General features: G+C 43.6%; 1 protein-coding gene across 1 annotated transcript in view; it reads left to right on the top strand.

The window, feature by feature from the left end:
- The first annotated feature begins 7,169 nt into the window (after positions 1 to 7,169).
- The window catches only part of SUGP1 (SURP and G-patch domain containing 1), a 41,137-nt gene continuing 27,882 nt past the window's right edge, over positions 7,170 to 20,424 (top strand). The window contains exons 1-4 of the mRNA XM_044270583.1: positions 7,170 to 7,220; positions 11,347 to 11,512; positions 13,768 to 13,865; positions 18,412 to 18,633. Of these exons, the coding sequence (XP_044126518.1) occupies positions 7,199 to 7,220; positions 11,347 to 11,512; positions 13,768 to 13,865; positions 18,412 to 18,633 (508 nt within the window). The 5' untranslated portion in view covers positions 7,170 to 7,198. The remainder of the gene's footprint in view (positions 7,221 to 11,346; positions 11,513 to 13,767; positions 13,866 to 18,411; positions 18,634 to 20,424) is intronic.

Here is a 20,424-nt window from a genome sequence, read left to right as displayed (position 1 = left end):
CCTTCTGGGCATGCTCTTGATCATATTAAAAGCATGCCTCGACCGAAATCTGTTACCAGGTCTCTTCTACACGGTCCCAATGTTAGTGCATACTGGTCAACTCACTTGGGTAAGAATACAAATTTTTCTTTGACTCTACCAACAAGTATTTGGGTTGAGGTTTGGGGACTGTGGGGGCCAATTCAGCACCACTACCCTTCATTGTCATTGAACCATTTCTTTACCATTCTTGACGTATGCTTTGGGTTGTTGTCCTGCTGGAACACTATGTCGTCCTTTTCATACCCATAGTACTCAAGTGTACAAAGTAACTCGTCTTGTAGTATATATAGCTCAGCAATGAGACCACCATCGATCCTGGTCAAGTATCCAATGCCTTTGGCTGTGAAACAACCTCATATCATCAAGCTTCCTCCACCAAACTTGACAGTTACTACAAGTTCTTGATTCATTAGTCCCCTTTTCCCTTGTTTCTTCCAGACCCATTTGCACACATCAGAGCCCAGTCTATTGACTTTCGTCTCATCCTTCCAAATCACCCGTGTTCAATCTTCTCCTGTCCACTCTTCGTCCTTTTTTGCAAACTCGAGCCAACGCTTCTTATGATGATATTTAAGTTGAGGCTTCTTCACCTTTTTTTTGGCCACCATTCCAGACTTGTGTGATGAGCCGTCACACAGTGCTTGCATGGACGTCTGTGATCTCATTATTAGCAGCATGTCAACACTGGGTCACATGCCCCTTGGGGACACGTCACCACTGAGTCATTGGATGCAGCAGTGCACATGATGGAAAAAAAGTTGGACTCCTTTAATGGTTACACACAGAATTGGGGCACAGAATTTTCGGGTTACACACACGAATATTAGGCTTGGCAGTGTACAAGTATAGTACCAGTCAAAAGTGTGGCCACACCTTTTAATTTCAGTGTTTTTCTGTTTTTTTCTACATTGTAGATTCATACTGTTTACTTGATGCCTTCAAAGTTCTGGAAATTTTCTGGATTGACTGACCTTCATGTCCGAAAGTAATGATGGACTGTCGTTTCTCTATACTTGAGTGGTTCTTGCCATAATATGGAGTATAACAGTCGTAGAATAAGGCTGAGCACTGTATGAAACCATGTACCAGTCCTACCTCTGGATTAGGGTTGTTGCGGGTATCGAAATATCGATACCCAATCGATAATTTTGTCACGGTATCGATACGATCCCGGGAATTTACATTTATACATTTACATTTATAGCTACCGGCACCCGCCTCCTGTATTAGAGGTTAATTATCATTGGTGGCGCAGTGCGCTCCCCCCACCCCCCGGTATTAAAAACATTGGTGGCACAGTGAGCCCCCCCTCAACCCTCCAGTATTAAAATAATTGGTGGCAGTGGCCACAGGGTCCCCTCCTCCTCATTGGTGGCAGTGGCAGCTTCTGATCGGAGCCCCAGCAGTGTAATCCTGGGGCTCTGATCGGTTACCATGGCAGTCAGGACACTACTGAAGTCCTGGTTGCCATGGTAAGCTCCCTGCTGCTGTGTGCACAGAGCCCAGGGCAGCAGGGAGAGTGTGAAGTCCTATTCACCCTAATAGAGCTCTATCAGGGTGAATAGGACATGGGATTAAAAGATTACCAGATTCTAGCCCCTAAGGGGGGAAATAGTTATTAAATATAAAGTTTTTTAAAAAAAAGTTAAAAAACCCCACCGAAATATTAAGTATAAATCACCCTCTTTCCCAATTTTACATATAAAATATATAAATAATAAATAAACATATCACATATTGCCACGTCCAAAAAGTCCAAACTATTAAAATATAAAAAAAATCTCCTATGCGGTGAACACCGCACAATTTTTTTACAAATTTAAACTGCGCGATTTGCAATTTTTTTCAAATACGGAATGTACGCAGCTTTTTTGGTGTTTTATTTTTATTGCGTGGTATCGAATGGTATCGAGTATCGCAATGCTTTTTTATGGTATCAAAATCGAATCAAAATTTTGGTATCACAACAACCCTACTCTGGATAACACAACTGATGGTCTCAAGAAATTACACATATTAAAGGGGTTGTCCGGGTTCAGAGCTGAACCCGGAGATACCTCCATTTTCACCCCGGCAGCCCCCCTGACTTGAGCATCGGAGCAGTTCATGCTCCGATGCTCTCCTTTGCCCTGCGCTAAATCGCAAAGGCATTTTTTGGAGATCCGGTGACGTACTGGGGCTCTCCATGGGGCTGCCGGGAAGCCCAGTGATGTCACCGGCACTGATGGGCGGGATTTAGCCAGTAAAACGGCTAGGGCAGCGCTAAAGCCCGCCCATCAGAGCCGGTGACGTCACCAAACACACTGCTGGGCGGAAGTTTCCGCCCGGCAGTGTGTTATGATAAACAAAAGAGCCCGTGCCCTGCACGATTTAGCGCAGGGCAAGGGAGCGCATCAGAGCATGAGATGCTCCGATGCAAGCCTCAGGGGGGCTGCCTGTGTGAAAATAAGGATATGTCCGGGTTCATCTCTGAACCCAGACAACCCCTTTAACTTTTGAAAAGGCATGCCTGCTAATTGAAAACTATAAAAGGCGACTACTACCTCATAAACATGATTGAGAGAATGCCAAGAGGGTGCAAAGCTGTCATTAAAGCAAAAGGGGCTGCTTTGAAGAATCTATATTCTGGTTTAACATTTTTTTTTGTTGGATACTTCATTTCATACGTGCCCTTTCATTGTTTTCATGTCTTCAATATGTAGAAAATTAAAAGAAAACTAATTAAAAGAAAATCATGGAATGAAAAAGTGTGTCAAAACTTTTGACCGATACTGTATACCCAACAATAACAGATCACGCTCTACACTAGTAACAGGACAGTCTTTACACTCCACAGGAGGTCACCACTAGTAACAGGACAGTCTTTACACTCCACAGGAAGTCACCACTAGTAACAGGACAGTCTTTACACTCCACAGGAGGTCACCACTAGTAACAGGACAGTCTTTACACTCCACAGGAGGTCACCACTAGTAACAGGACAGTCTTTACACTCCACAGGAAGTCACCACTAGTAACAGGACAGTCTTTACACTCCACAGGAGGTCACCACTAATAACAGGACAGTCTTTACACTCCACAGGAGGTCGCCACTAGTAACAGGACAGTCTTTACACTCTACAGGAGGTCGCCACTAGTAACAGGACAGTCTTTACACTCCACAGGAGGTTGCCACTAGTAACAGGACAGTCTTTACACTCCACAGGAGGTTGCCACTAGTAACAGGACTCTATACTCCACAGACATTTTTACTGTCAGTAGAACAGTCTCTAGGTTATGACTGGCAGCAGAACAACATCTATACTCCCCAGGCGATTGCCACTGATAGCAGGGCACTTATGTAATCCGCACACTGGTTACCTGTACCAGGCAGTTGCCGCTATCAACAGAACAGACTGAACTCACAGTGTGCTGACAACTAGTTTAGATGGTCACTTTGCTTATGCCAAAGTGCGTCTTAAGGATAACATAAACAGAACCACTATTTACAGTCCTCACACACATAAAAGGCAATTGGAGGGCTTAGCAGATTGGCAGGGTCACAATCCCTGGCCACCACTCATTCCACAGTACTTAGGACCGATCATCACATGACAGTTACCAGGCAGGAAGACTTCCAAAACCACTTGTGTTATCCAAGATAGTTTCCTCTTTGGGAACAAGTGCTCACTCAACCGTCTGTGGCCAGTCTTATCTAGGGGTCACTACCACTCTCTACAGGCCCATCTCCAACAATTGATCATCCTCATTATCAGCAGGTATGCCTTGGCTTAGCAGTCATTCACTGACTGACTGACCACGGGGTGGTTTGGGCTCCTCCAGTTTATGACCTCACCCTACCTGGCATGCAACACTTCAGTGTCCAAACGTGTGACCTCTGACCTCAGCCAATACTCCAAATACAGTGCCTGCAATAAGATGTATGTTAGACGTCACAAACAATTTTATGTCCAGCGCAACATGTACATAGCATATTACAGTGTACATAACATGCCGAAACATAACGTAGCAGTCAACAGTTACTTCGCTGGTAGGTACAGTTTAAGGACTTGGTCTGCTGGAGGGGTGGGTAAGTGCTACAACCAGAGGCAGGTATCTGGAAATTCAACATGCCCAATCTTTCATTCCCCCAACATCTGCTGTTGGGGAGATTCAGGACATCCCCATACACATTAGATATTTGGCCACTCTCAATGAAATCAGAGGCTTTGACATTGTACTAATGTGTGTGAGCAGCTGAAGTTTTAACAAGTAAATAATGCACAGGAGAGACTGGCTTCCCATCCCACAACCTAGATCAGTGATGGCCAACCTCCGGCACTTCAGCTGTGGTGAAACTATGACTCACAGCATGCTCCATTCATTTCTGTGGAGTACTGAGAACAGCCAAGCAAGTGTGCATCATGGGAGTTGTAGTTTTACCACAGCTGGAGTGCCGGAGGTTAGCCATCACAGACCTAGATGATAGTCAGACAGAGGAAAGGGGTGTACAAAAAAAAGAAAACACTAATTTTGTGTTAAAGGGGATTTGTCAATGCTCCCGATATGTCTGTTGTAGTAACTACTTGCATTCCCCATGTAATAATTCTGAAACATCTTTTCTTATACACTACTGTATACTACTACAAAAAGTTAGGGATATTTGGCTTGAAATTACAGGATGAACCTAAACTGCACACTGAACTTAATGTGACCTTCTCTAAACTTCTGAATGCACATGTCCAACTGTTCAATGTTTCAGTGCTTTTTGGACAACTTGCTGTTCTTTAACAAGGAGCTTACCTGCAAAATTCACAAGTGTTTGATCCATGAATCGCCCAATAAATTTCCGTGTTCAGTTAGAAATGGTATTTAAATAGTCCTCCTCATCATGCTGTTCACATTTTGACATCATGAGACCAAGATGACACCTAACAATTGATCAACAGTACCTCACCATTGTGAAGCTTCAACAGGATGTTCTCAGATGGAAGTGGCCACTGAGCTTAGAGTGTCATCAGCAGGTTACAACAGAGATACAGAGAGACTGGAAGAGTCACAGAAAGGCATAAAAGTGGATGCCCTTTGGCCACATCCCACACTGATGACTGCTTCATTGTGAACAATGCCCTGCGGAACCGGATGACAAATGCCAAAGAACTCCAGGCACATTTAAGGGACGTGAGAGGCACCCAAATGTCAAGTCAGACCATTCCAAACCGTTTACATCGGCGTGATCTGCATGCTAGACGACCTGCAAGGGTACCTGACCACAGGCATCATCATTTTGCATGGGCCATGGAGCATCTATGCTGAAGGAGGGACCAGTGGGTCTCAGTGCTGTTCACTGATGAAAGTCAATTCACACTGAGCAGAAATGATGGCCACCAACGATGTTGGAGACTTCAAGGAGATCGCTATGCATCAGCCACTGTTTGCCTTTGGTGGTGGTGGTGTTACAGCATGGGCAGGTGTGTCGAGTCAATACAGAACTGCCCTACGCTTTGTGAATGGTACAGTGACAAGCCCAAACTACTTGAATAACATCATTAATTCAGTCATTGCATGAACAACACAGGCCTAATTTCATTTTCATGGAAGACGATGGGCCAGCTCATCGAGGTCGCATCATTTGGGAACGGCTGCTGGAGACTGGGGCACCACAAATGGAGTGGCCTGCACTTTCTCCAGACCTGAATCCCATTGAAAACCTATGGGATCAGCTGTGTAGAGGCTCCTAACTCTGTACCCCAGAACCTCAATGACCTGAGGGCCACCCTTCATGAAGAGTGGGATTCCATGCCTCAGCAGACAATAAGTCGACTTGTGAACATGAGACGTTGTCGTCAAGCTGTTTTTGATGCTCAAGGCCACATGACAAGTTATTGAGACACTGACATTTTTGTGGGGTATACCCACCACTGGTGTCGGCTTTTGTTTCAGTAAATTGTTTGAGATGAGGAAATCACCATTGCATGCTTCTACTTAAATGCCCTACTTTCATGATATAATATCACTGAACTTTTTACGTTTTCAATAAATGTCACCCGAAAGCCAAATATCGCTACCTTTTTGAGAGTTGTGTATTTCTGTGTTATGTCATTCGTGTATTATTCCTGCTAGAAGTTTATGGATAAAGGTACAGATAGGTGTTACCACTTGGAGCTGTGTCCCTGCACAGTATGACATTGGCAGCACTGACTGGATAGTGTCACCCCAAAAATATGAATGAGGGGCTTCTACGTCCCCTAACTCCATCAAATACTGTAGTTGCTTAAAAAACAACGCTTTGTGTGACACAGCCGTTACAAGTCAAAGAGGTTCCTGGGGGCTGGCCGGTGGTGGCCCCCCTGCGATGAACACTGACAGGAATTTCACTAAAGACCCAAAGCCTATTTGAGAGCTAAGTATAGAGTTATTTTGCCCTCTTTTTCTACCTAAAGGTAAGGGGGCGGTGCAAATAAGAGGGTGTAATAATATAAAATGCCCCGTTCAGAGTTTTTTGCCGGTGGAATTTGGCGAAGAATCTGTGTCAAAAACCCGCCAGCAGTAGTATTGAATCTACCTCCCATTGTTTTCAATGGTAGGCCGCGCTGCACTTAAATGAGTTCTCCAGGCTATTTATAAAAACTGTTCTTTCTTATGCCCTTTAGATCGTTCATACGAGCGGGTTTTCTGTCCGGATGCTTATGTATGGACAGCATCCGGACTGAATCCTGACCCATTCATTTCAATGGGTCTGTGCCCATAAGCGTTGTTTTTTTACACACCATCTCTGCGTTCAGGAAAAATCGCAGTATGTTCTATAGTTCTGCCACAGAATGCACAACAGATTTTGCTGTGTGAACAGGCCCTAAATACGGAACCGTTTTTCTCCCCTGTACTGTAAAAATGAAAACTCCTTTAAAGTCCTTGTCCTAATCTTTCTAGGATACGTAGAAAGGTTTAGTAAGAGACAATATACCACATATACATTGCAAGCTAAAAGAGAAAATAGACCAGTTTCATCTCAGAAGCATCAAAATCCTGACAAAAGAGCGGCAGAATTGAAAAAGAAAACCTCCGCCTAAAGACTACAACTCCCGGCATGCCTCGTTCCGGAAAGAGTGGCGTTTGTAATAAGGCTATGTGCTGCTGTGGGAGGAGCCGGCGCTGGGGGGGAGGGAGAGCGAGCAAGATGGAGAGCAGGAAGTCTGCAGGTACGCTAGGCTTGGGAGGGCATAGGTAATATAACAGCAGCGCCCGGACCTGTGCCCTGGTTTAAGGCGAGGGGCCCTGGAGTGTGACTGGCGGGTCCTGTGCGTACAGTGCGCCGCATACAGGACGGGGGGCGATACTGCAGGTCTATGCGGCTGTTCACTATGGGGCCAAGCTCTATTTGTATATGTGTGATCCTGCTGCATGGAGACGGGTATGCAGCTGCAGCGTCTCCCTGGTGGCTCTACTTTCCATGAAAGGGTTTAGGGTTCACACCCCTTTCATTCTGCAGAGGTCCTGATGTTGGAACCCCAATAATCAGCTCTAGGTGTGCTCCTTTAGAGGACCTCTGCTTATTCAGTGCCTGGACATCAGGCATGCTGGGTGATTGGGTTGTGGAGGCCACTGTGCGTGAGTAGTAGGACCCATGCGCCACAACCCAACCACCCAGCTGTTTCTCCGCTCCTGCTGTCCGATATGCTTGAATAAGCTGAGATTTACTGGCAGTTGCTCCTCAGCAGCCCGACAACTGAAAGGAGTTGTCTCGTCTACCCAACCAAAGCCTGAACGATAATGTGATCAATGTGGTCTTCCTTACCTTACCTTCTTGGCTCCAGATATCCCAGGATTAAAGAAGAGTAGGGCGTTATGCAATTTTCAGTGCTGGTCATCTAACCTTATTTTGAGGAAAGGTAAGGTAGGGTGCGTCTACTACTGGCCCCTGCAACATCCCACCAGATGTCCATTCGGACTTCATTACAGGAAAGGGAACCATGGTGGAGGCTCTAAACACCAGTGTATGTTAGATGTAAGCTGGTGGCACTTGCCAATCTCAGCAGCTCAAGAAAATGTGTATGGAGGGTGCCTTGACCTTCAGTGGTAGATGTCAAGGGAAAAAAGGATCTGGGTGTTGGATTTCCACATGCCTAGTCATTTGTTCCTGTGGGAAATGTGTCGCTTCTACTGGGATCCAACAGCGCCTTGATCACCTCTCCACATTGAAAAAGCATGCACACTTGGACTGAGCCTGCATGTTTTTGGGAGAGTAGCTGCCCTTTCCACTGACCGCTAGCTGAAGAGCCTTGTAACGTGATTGCCAAACGATAGACCCCATTACCGATAGGGATATTTCACATACTTTTCCCAGGCAGCATGGGAACCCGTCCCAGGACAGTTGTGACCGACCAGTATGCTGGAGACAGAATCAGCTGGTGACAGACATCCATTGTCCATAGCTGAACAGAGATGTTTCAGTGGTGATGCCACTCAACCCAAAATTGACCCCGAGCTGCTGAGGGAACGGAAGGATAAAAGACTAGTGAGCGGACATATAGGAACCAGCCTATGCTGCCCTCAGATAGGACAGCGTGATCTTAGGCTAGGACTACACAGCGACACGTTTAATAGATTTCAATGGTGTCAACATGCTGCGGTGACATGGTGAATTTTGTGTCACGCAGTGATATTCACTCCATTAATATAAGTTGCGCACGACTTGCCTGTAATTTTTTCCACAGCCAAATCCGAGCTCTAGAATAGTTGCGTGACAGCAAGTTGCAGACAAGTTTCACATACCTTTCTCACGTGGCGTTTTGCCCCTAGCCTAAGAGCTTGTTCAAGTCTGGCTCTACCATACACCTGCGGTAACTGCCTTCAGCTGATAGCTATGAATTAAGGTGGATTTTCACGGCCTGATATTCGGGGCAGATTATCGTTCCTGTAAACGCTCGTTCCCGACAATCTTCCCATTGAAATGTACCACCGATCACCAGGGCTGTGGAGTCGGTAGGTAAATGCTCCGACTCCTCCGTTTTTGGTACTTCCGACTCCCTGACTCCAACTCCGATTTAACTCCACAATAGTGGCATAAAGGGCTTAGTAAATGTCCCGCTTTGGTCTAATTTTTACATCACCTATTGGTAATTTAAAGGGGTTCTGCACTTTCATTAAACTGATGATCTATCCTCTGGATAGATCATCAGCTTCTGATCGGCGGGGGTCCGACACCCGGGACCCCTGACGATCATCTGTTTGTGAAGGCAGCGGCGCGGCCTTCTCACTGTTTACCGCCGGCACACTGACGTCACAACTAGTATCAATTGGCCTGGGCGGGGCTAACCTCTGTTCACTTGAATGGAGCTTAGCCGCTCCCACGCTAGTTGATACTAGTTGTGACGTCAGTGGGCCGGCGGTAAACAGTGAGAAGGCAGCGCCGCGTCCTTCTCAAACAGCTGATCGGCAGGGGTCCTGGGTGTCGGACCCCTGCCGATCAGAAGCTGATGATCTATCCAGAGGATAGATCATCAGTTAAATGAAAGTGCAGAACCCCTTTAAGCCTTGCCCCCTTATTCAGTAAGACGCTAAGATGTAATAAATATGGTGCAAGGCATGCACACCAGTTTTTGGTGCAAATTGAGCCAGAATTCTGCTCTTTTAGCTTAGTAAGTCTCCCTCAACTCCCTCAGGAGCATGAGGTGAAGACCAAAATGTATCCATTGTGTCTGTGCCAGTGACTGGCATCTGATTATTTATATACAGATTTTCACAGACAGCCTTGTCATTTTAATGTAAAATGTGTACTTGCCCTAAGGCCTCTTGCACATGAACGTATTTTCATTCCGTGTCCGTTCCTTTTTTTTTTTTTTTTTTTTTTTTTTTTTTTTTTTTTTTTTGCGGACCATATACGGAACCATTCATTTCAATGGGTCTGCAAAAAAAAAAAGGAAGGTACTCTGCGTGCATTCCGTTTCTGTATTTCCGTTCCGCAAAAAAATAGAACATGTCCTATCCTTGTCGGTGATGTGGACAATAATAGTACTGTTCTATTAGGGGCCAGCTGTTCCGTTCTGCAAAATACAGAATGCACACGGATGTCATCTCTATTTTTTGCGGATCCGTTTTGAGCGCACAGCAAAATACATACGGTCGTGTGCAAGAGGCCTCTAAGGCTAGTGTCACACAAGCCTATATAACTGCATCTATGCTCCCTTATTACTGGCCGAGTGTCTCAGCCTGACTACAGGTCTACTGACCGTAACGCGCAGCATCATAAATCCTTATGAGGCTGTGAGTCTCGGTGAGTAGACCCATGGTTGGGCTGGAACAGGTGGTGTCCAGTCACTTAAAGTTTCTAAAACCATTAAAGGGGTTGTCCAGGATTAGAAAATGACAGCTGCTTCCATAAGCGGCACTTGACCTGTGCTCAGCTGGGGCGTTTTATTACAGCTCGGCCCCATTCACTTTCATGGATCTGAGTTGCAGTACCAGGCACAACCCTGGGACAGATGTGGAGCTGTTTTTGTAATAAAGCAGCCGTGTTTTTTTAATCCTTAACAGCCCTTTTAAAAGCCATGAAAACAATGAAAGAAGAAATCCTCACCTTAGGCCACGTTCACACTCCAGTTATCTGGTCAGTTATTTCCATTCACACACGCAAAATGAGTCCGCATCCGTTCCGCAATTTTGCGGAACAGGTGCGGGACCATTTATTTCCAATGGGGCCGGAATGTGCTGTCCGCATCCGCACAAAAATGGAACATGTCCTATTCTTGTCATGAAAAGGCATTTTCTGTGACAGTGCCAGCGAGGTGCGGTGCGCAAAATGCGGAATGCACATTGCCGATGTCCGTGTTATGCGCATCCGCAAAACGCATACGGACGTGTGAATGGACCCTTATTGTGAGCCAAAACCAGGAGTAAAGCCTACTGAGAGACAAGGTAGAAGGGAAAGATCTGCACCTGTTCTGTGTTTTTGACCCACACCTGGTTTTGTCTCGCAATCACTGATGGAAATCACTGACCAAATAACTGCAGTGTGAACTCGACCTTACTGATCCTCTGCCACTCTCCTTCCAGCATTTCCCAAATCCCTCACCATTCTCTGTATCCTGGCTTCCAGCGATGACATATATGTTGGGACGTCATCAGAGGGTAGGAAACAGAATGGGAGCAACGGGGTTGATATGGGGACTGCTGCTATTTATATGATTTTCTCGTATTGTCTTATTTAGATATGTATAGGTGACAGGACAACCCCTTTATTGCCTGAGTAAAAGAGTTTCTGTATAGATAAATATACATATGTACGACTGCAGTGTATGTGTACAGACACATCTCTCTTGACTTCAGGTATAGGTGGCAGGAGGTTTGCATCGGCCCCCTCAAAGCCTGCAAAAACAAGTACATATATTCAGTACCAAGAAGAACTCATTGAGAAGAAAAAACGAGAAATCGAGGCCAAAGCACAGCAACAAGCCAAGCAGTCTCAACAGAAGATCCACGTTCAAGGCACAGAGTAAGTAGTGTATACCCCTCCAAATCTTTAGTAACATAATGGCTGAGATTTACTAATCTTGTAAATAGTGAAAGCTGCACAAAACTTCACATTTAATGTTTATGCACACGGGCGTTGCACGTGGCAGTCCATAGTAAGTTCACTTGACTGGGTCCACAAGGTCGGTGTGGAACAGAGGCATCGAAGCACCACAGAGTGGGGTTTCTGTCCGTGCCTCTGCACCGCCTCATGCACTACCTTTTTTGCAATGCAGACGGACCACGAACCCATTCAAGTTGAATGGGTCTGAATCAGTCTGCGGAATCCTCACGGATGTTGCTCATTTATTGGGGACCTCAAATTGAGGTCCTGACTGCGCACAACGGCCGTGTGCATGGGCCCTTAGTGTGATTTTAAAACATAAAAAAAAAACTAAAAACTTAAGGCTGGGTTCACACAGGCGTTGTGGGTACGTTGCGGGAAAATGCGCAATTTTTTTTGCGTGAGTGCAAAGTGTTTCAATGCGTTTTGCACGCGTGTGAGAAAAATCGGCATGTTTGGTACCTGAACCCGGACTTCTTCACAGAAGTTCGGGTTTGGGATCGGTGTTGTGTAGATTTTATTATTTTCCCTTAAAACATGGTTTTAAGGGAAAATAATAGCATTCTTAATACAGAATGCTAAGTAAATTAGGAATGGAGGGGTTAAAAAAATAAAAATTAAACTCTCCTTATCCACTTGTTCGCGCAGCCCGGCTTGTCTTCTTTCTTCTTCTTTAAGGACCTGGGAGGAAAAAGGCCTTTAGTGACATCACTGCGCTCATCACATGGTCCGTCACTAAAGGTCCTTTTCCTCCCAGGTCCTTAAAGAAGAAGAAAGAAGACAAGCCGGGCTGCACGAACAAGTGGATGAGGTGAGTTTATCATTTATTTTTATTTTTTTAACCTCTCCATATCTTATTTACTTAGCATTCTGTATTAGGAATGCTATTATTTTCCCTTAAAATCATGTTTTAAGGGAAAATAATAAAGATCGGGTCCCCATCCCTATCATCTCCTAGCAACCATGCGTGAAAATCGCACCGCATCCGCACTTGATTGCGGACGCTTGCGATCTTCACGTAGCCCCATTCACTTCTATGGGGCCTGCGTTGTGTGAAAAACACACAATATAGATAATGCTGCGATTTTCACGCAATGCACAAGTGGATTTGTGAAAATCGCTGCTCATCTGAACAGCCCCATAGAAATGAATGGGTCCGGATTCAGTGTTGGTGCAATGCGTTCACCTCACGCATTGCACCCGCACAGAATTCTCGCCCGTGTGAAAGGAGCCTAAAGGAGTTGTCTGGCCATATATATTGATAACCTTTCCTGAAGGTAGGTCAGTATATGATTGGTGGGGGTCCGACACCTATCCTCGGGATAGGTCAATATCTGATCGGACGTGAAGGTTTAACAGTTAACTTTTGTTTGAGCTACCAAAATAGTTTTTGTAACATTTTTTTTCAGTGATGCGTTGGGCTTTTTATTAATATGGTTTTTAGCGATTATTTTATTTATTTTTTTAGTTTTATTTGGGAAAATCTGCAAATTTTTTTTTCTCATTACAGCTCTGTTTTCTTTAAATAGTCAAACTGACACCAAAATAAATTATTAAAATGTTTTCTTTTGTTTTGGTCACTTTGATATATAATATGTGTAGTTTTGCATTTCACTATTTTATTGAATTATGCAATATTTCCATTGTAACTGGAGGATCCAAAAGAGCCCTATTTAAAGGGGAAAACAGTCCCCTACATATGCAGAGCTGATCAGGGTGTGCTAAGATCCTGAAGCTCTCCTATGCCCAAGACACTTGATCAAGTGATCACTGGGTCCAGTAGAGGAAGCAGCATAGTCACTTTCCTTTGTTCACTATGCACCTAGGAAAGGAGAAGGCAGAGCTGCTAGATTGCAGTAGCTTTATTCCGGTGCTGTATGTACGGTGGTCTGGAATAAAACCCAGCACCAAGTGCATTACTTATACGGCACTTGGTCGTAAGGGGGTTAAATCCTTAGTATGTCAAATTATGCTGCATCTTTTCACTGTGGATTTCACTCTTAGCAATGCAGGATTAAACGAATTCCACAACAAAACCCACACCATCTGCTGCGCACAATTTTGTGCAGATGTGTTGTTGAATTTCTATGTAGTCGTACCTTAAATATGATCCATTACCTGCAAACTATATTGTGCATACACTGAATTTTTTTTAACTTCATCTTGAATTGCAGCTCTGCAGTTGCATCCTCCTCCACATCAAATAAATTTGCAAATGATGGCAGCTTCTTACAACAGTTTCTAAAGCTACAGAAAGAAAAGTCAGGCACAGGTGAGTAAGTTGCTTGGGTATAAAATTGTGATGTGCGATTTACTATAATTTGTCCAATAAGGATATTAGATCATAGTTCACCTTCACCGTTCATTTGAAAGGAATATGTTCTATGTGAGATGCTGGGGTTTCCAATAGACATGCTATTTCAGCAGAAATTCATATACAGTACATATCCACATTATATCTTAATACTGGGTCCTACCATTGTGTTCAGGCAGGCTTAAAGGGAATGTGTCATCAAAAAATGACCTATTAAGTCAGATTTTTATATTATAGGGAGTCTGTCACCTCCATATGGCCATATACAGTGCTTACATGGCTCTGTAGCACACCTATACAGGATTGTAACTGTACCTTTTGTTCTTTTCTTTAGACTTGCACCAGCAGGAAAAATGAAGTTTAATTCATATGCAAATGAGCACTCGCAAGTGCCCAGGGGCGGCTATGCGTGCCCAGGCTGCTCTGCCTTCTTTTTACTTTACTCTTCCCCAGCCTCTGCCTTTGCCCACCCTCCAAGTCTCTTGCCTCATCGATAGGACAAAGGCAGAGGCTGAGGAGGAGTAAAGTGAAAAGAAGGCAGAGCAGCCTGGGCACCTACACACTGAACGCCGCCCCTGGGCACTTGCGAGTGCTCATTTGCATATGAATTAAACTTTGTTTTTCCTGCTGGTGCAAGTCTAAAGATAAGAACAAAGGTACCATTACAATCCTGTATAGGTGTGCTACAGAGCCATGTAAGCACTGTATATGGCCATATGGAGGTGACACTCCCTTGAAAGGGACACTGACAGACCCAATAAGCATATTTAGCTATATATATGACTGCACAGGTCTTCTATTGTGTATTAAAAACATATAAGTCTAACTCCTGTCCATCTTATGAACATTGCAAACTGATGTTTTATAATCGGTCTTCTTTCTGCCTAAGGGGCGGCGTTTCAGCTTCACTTGTGCCTTGTCAATTCAGACCTGCGGTTTGCGGCTTTTCACTGTTGCGGTGGGGGCTGGCGGCGGTGCCATCGGGTCCCTATGCGGCTGTAAGGGGGACCCAATGGCATGGAAGTCAGCGTGATGCCTTCCTGAGGCATCGCCGCTGCCTTCCTGTGACGTGCCTGTGAGATCCAGCCTCCTGGATCTCACAGGCCGGAAGCTGTATGAGTAATACACACAGTATTACTCATACAGCCAATGCATTCCAATACAGAAGTATTGGAATGCATTGTAAAAGGGATTAGACCCCAAAAGTTAAAATCCCAAAATGGGACAAAAAATAAAGTATGTCATATTAGGTATCGCCGCGTCCGTATAGATTGACTCTATAAACATATCACATGAGCTAACCCCTCAGATGAACATTGTAAAAAATAAAAACTGTGCTAAATAATTTTTTTTTATCACCTTAGATCACAAAAAGTACAACAGTAAGCGATCAAAAAGGCGTATGCCCAATAAAATAGTACCAATCTAACCGTCGCCTCATCGCGCAAAAAATGAGACCCTACCTAAGTCAATCGCCCAAAAAATAAAAAAACTAGGGCTCAGAATATAGACACTAAAACATCATTTTTTTTGTTTTAAAAAAGCGGTTATTGTGTAAAACTTAAGTAAATAAAATAAAAAATTATACGTATTTGGTATCGCCGTGTCCGTATCGACTGGCTCTATAAAAATATCACATGACCTAACCCCTCAGATGAACACTGTAAAATAAAGTAAAAAAAAAAAGATTTTTTTGTCATCTTACATCACAAAAAGTGTAATATGTACCCCAAAATAGTGCCAATCAAACCGTCATCTCAGCCCGCAAAAAATGAGACGCTACCCAAGATTATTGCCCAAAAACTGAAAAAACTATGGCTCAGACTATGGAGACCCTAAAACATGAGTTGTTTTTTTTGTTTCAAAAATGAAATCATTATGTAAAACTTATATAAATAAAAAAATTGTATACATATTAGTTATCGCCGCATCCGTGACAACCTGCTCTATAAAAATATTACATGATCTAACCTGTCAGATGAATGTTGTAAATAACAAAAAAAAAAAACGTGCCAAAACAGCTATTTCTTGTTACCTTGCCTCACAGAAAGTGTACTATAGAGCAGTGTTTCCCAACCAGTGTGCCTCCAGCTGTTGCAAAACTACAACTCCCAGAATGCCTGGACAGCATTTGGCTGTGCGGGCATGCTGGGAGTTGTAGTTTTGCAACATCTGGAGGCACACTGGTTGGGAAACACTGCTATAGAGCAACCAAAAATCATATGTACCCTAAACTAGTGCCAACAAAACTTCCATCCTATCCCGACCTATGGGGTCGCTTTTTGGGAGTTTCTACTCTAGGGGGGCTTCAAATGGGACATGGTGTCAAAAAAACAGTCTAGCATAATCTGCCTTCAAAAAAAGCGTATGGCATTCCTTTCCTTCTTCGCCCTGCCGTGTGCCCGTACAGCAGTTTACGACCACATATGGGGTGTTTCTGTAAACTACAGAATCAGGGCCATAAATATTGAGTTTTGTTTGCCTGTTAACCCTTGCTTTGTAACTGGAAAGAAAATAGAAAATCTGCCAAAAAAGTGAAATTTTGAAATTGTATCTCTATTCTCCATTCATTCTAGACATATGGGAACTGTAAAGTAATAACTATTTTTGTAGGTATTACTATGTATTATAGAAATGGAGAAATTGAAACCTGGAAATTTGCAAATTAAAATTTTGGGCAAATTTGGTATTTTTTTTTATAAATTAAAAGTGAAATTTTTTTTTTACTCCATTTTACCAGTGTCATGAAGTACGATATGTGACAAAAAAAACAATCTCAGAATGGCCTGGCTAAGTAAAAGCGTTTTAAAGTTATCAGCACTTAAAGTGACACTGGTCAGATTTGCAAAAAATGGCCTGGTCCTTAAGGTGAAATAAGGCTGTGTCCTGAAGGGGTTAAAAAGTGGGTTTTGGAAATTTTCTTAAAGATTTTAAGAATTGCTTCTAAAATTCTAAGCCTTTTAACGTCCTAAAAAAATTAAATTACATTTACAAAATGATGCCAACATAAAGTAGACATATGGGGAATGTTAAGTAATATTTTCACTTCTGTATCACTTCTGTTTTAAAAGCAAAGAAATTGAAATCTTGAACATTTTTGGTAAATTTTGGATTATTTTCATAAATGTAAAATATATATCGACTATAAAAATTGGTTAAGTAAGTGTTCCAAAGTTATTACCACATAAAGTGACACATGTCAGATTTGCAAAATTAAACTCTGTCATGAAGGGGGTAAATGGCCTGGATGTGAAGTGGTTTAAAGGAGTTTTCTGAAATTTTTATACTGATGGGTCATCAGTATCTGATTGGTGAGGGTCTGACACCTGGGACCCCCGCCAATCCATTGTTTTTGAAGACAACAGCCTTCTCTCTGCTTTTCCTAGGCCAGTGACAACACGTTCTTTGGTCACGTGGCCTAGGAGAAGCTCAGCCCCATTTAAAGAGGACCTTTCACCAGAATAAAACTTCTAAAGTAACTATACAGGCATGTAGAGCGGCGCCCAGGACCCCCCTGCACTTACTGTTATACCTGGGCGCCGCACCGTTCTCCCGTTATTGCCTCCGGTAACTTCACAGTTAGGCTCCACCCAGGGGAACCTGCCGGCTCCTCCTTCTCCCATGCTGCAGCGCTGGCCAATCACAGCGCTCAGCTCATAGCCTGAGAGGCTTTTTTCTCTCTCAAGCTATGAGCTGAGCGCTGTGATTGGCCAGCGCTACAGCATGGGAGATCGAGCCGACGGCAGGTTCCCCTGGGTGGAGCCTAACTGTAAAGATACCGGAGGCAATAACGGGACAACGGAGCGGCGCCCAGGTATAACAGTAAGTGCAGGGGGGTCCCTGGGCGCCGCTTTACATGCCTGTATAGTTACTTTAGAAGTTTTATTCTGGTGAAAGGTCCTCTTTAAGTGAATGATATACAATGTACAGCATTGTGCGTGGTGAGCTGAGAGAACGTCGCGGCGCTCACAGTAAACAGCTGATCGGCGGGGCTTCCAGGTGTTGAACCCCACTGATCAGATGCTGATGACCCATTTAGAGGATAGATCATCAGTTACAAAATCCTGGAAAATCCCTTTAAAGGAGCCTGGCTGTCTGGCTCAGTTCAGTAGCCATCTTCTCCATCACAGCAGAGACAGAATCCTTAGTTCCTGGATGCTGGTACAATAATCCTTTAGGATGGAGTTACATGTACCGTAAAATCCGCATATCTTGCTGTACATGTGGATTTGCCTTGGAAGTGGTTCCTTTTGCAACACAAAGGGGCGATTTCTTGACCAAAATCCTCATGTAAGAAATGTGGAAAATTTACAGTACATGTGAATATACCCTTAGGCTGGGTAGATCTGTTAAAAGCTATAATCATCTGTTAGGCTGTATCATCTCTTCGCACACTTTTTATAAAGAGGTCTACAATGGTTTGGATGGAAATGATCATTATAGGCTTGCATTTTACATTATTTTAACATTGTGACCCTTTTTCTTTTTTTTTTTTTCTTTTAAGAAAATTCCACAGCAAGGTCTAGTGGCAGCTCATCAGCTCAGAAGAAGCCCCTTCTAATAGGAAAACGCCATGGGTCTTCTGTTGAGAGCATGCTCAATCAAATGAAGTCCTTTGCGCCTACGAAGCAAACACCCAAGATGAATCGTAGCACTGTCTTTAAGTCTCCTGAGGAGGATGATGATGACGATGAAGAGGACTTTCAGCAGTGGTTAGAAATAAAAAGTAAGTTGCAAGCATGAGGATGTTTAAGAAAGTAAAGGGAGTTTAGAGAGCTGTAGTATTAATATTAATTTAGCAGCAGTAGTAATCAATCATGTTAAGCCTGGATTCACACACAGGGACCGGTATTTTTCCCCCTTTTGGTTGCAGCTCCAATTTTTAGCTGAAAGCCTATAAGAAATATGAAATGCACCATACAAGCATTCTTATGCCATTTGGAGGCGTTTTTTTTTTTTTTTTTTTTTTTTTTTTTTTTTTTTTTTTTTTTTTTTAAGGCAGCATTGAAGCAATGATGTGTTTTTCAGGCATAATTGTCCTTCTGTATCGAAACCATCCACACAATTGTTCTGGGGGAAAAAAAAACTAAAAACACCATATACATGCACACAATATGGAAGACAGTTTCAATGGATTTTTTTAGTGGTGAAAAATGCCACTGCAAATTTGTGTGTGAAGAAGCCCTAACTGTGCTAGTTTTTGACACCAAGATTTTACTTTCATGGATGACTTTTTTTTTTTTTTTTTTTTTATCCACCGCAGTAACACAATATACAGTATGCTAATCTCTATGACCAGAGTATACGTAACTTAACTAAAGTATGTTAAAGGGATTGTGCCAAGTTTGATAGGATAGGGAATAACTAACTGACCGTGGGGGTCTGATCACTGGAACTCCCACTGATCTCGAGAACTGGGGTCCTGATGGAGCAGCAGGTCGAGCATGCGCCCTGCCACTAGATTCATCCTCTTTGGGAGTGCTGGAAATAGCCGAGCGTGTACACAGCTAGAAAATGAATGGAACAACAGAGCGCTTGCCTGACTTAGATGAGGGGAACGGGGCCCCCGATCTCGGGATCATTGTGTGTCCCAGTGGTAGGACCTACAGCAATCGCTTACTATTTTCTATCCTGTGAATATAGGATAACTTCAAAACTTGGCACAACCCTTTTAATAGATGGATGTATTTTTTACTGATGCGACTAAATAGTTTTATTCCTAAACAAAGCTGGAAAGCGTTAGATTACTGTCGCCATCCCATAAGCCATGAGCCTTTTATAAATGGTCTTTTAGAAATAAGACCATTCATAGTTTAATCTGCTGTTATTGATGTAGTGAAGTAAGAACATTCAGGCCATTAAATGTAGGAGGAAATTGGGTGGAATGTATGAAGAGAGAAATTTATAAAAACCAACTGTAAGCAATTTGCCTCAAAGTCTGTACTACTGTATAGACATCATTTTTATTTTCAAGCAGTTTTGGGTGCACAAATGTCAATCGTTCCATAGATATTAAGGGCTTAGCTGTACTACTGATATCTGTATTAGGGATCGACCGATTATCGGATTGGCCGATATTCAGGATTTTGAACGCTATCGGTATCTGCATTTATTTTGCCGATATTCCGATAGCGTATGGGGAACACAGATCGCGCTGCTCTCAGCGCTCTCCGTGTTCCCTCAGCAGCAGCACAGGGGAGAAGGAGCAGTGTCTCCTCCCCCTGTGCTGCTGCTGCTGCCGCCAATGAGAGGACAGGGGACAAGAGGAGGGGAGGAGCTATGGCCACTGCGCCACCAATGAAGCTTAATCTCTCATTTATTCATATACAGGAGGCAGGAGCTGGCTGCAGTATCACATAGCCGGCTCCCGGCGTCTATGAGCTGTAGCTGCGATCTGCGGTAGTTAACTCCTCAGGTGCCGCGGATCGCAGCTACTTGTCATAGAGGTCGGGAGCCGGCTATGTGATCCTGCAGCTCCCGCCTCCTGTATATGAATAAATTAGAGATTAAGCTTCAT

The sequence above is a fragment of the Bufo gargarizans genome, chromosome 1 (assembly GCF_014858855.1).
Source record: "Bufo gargarizans isolate SCDJY-AF-19 chromosome 1, ASM1485885v1, whole genome shotgun sequence".
Classification (NCBI taxonomy): domain Eukaryota; kingdom Metazoa; phylum Chordata; class Amphibia; order Anura; family Bufonidae; genus Bufo; species Bufo gargarizans.
The sequence above is the reverse complement of the archived record's forward strand: the minus strand, read 5'-3'. Positions and strand labels throughout refer to the sequence as shown.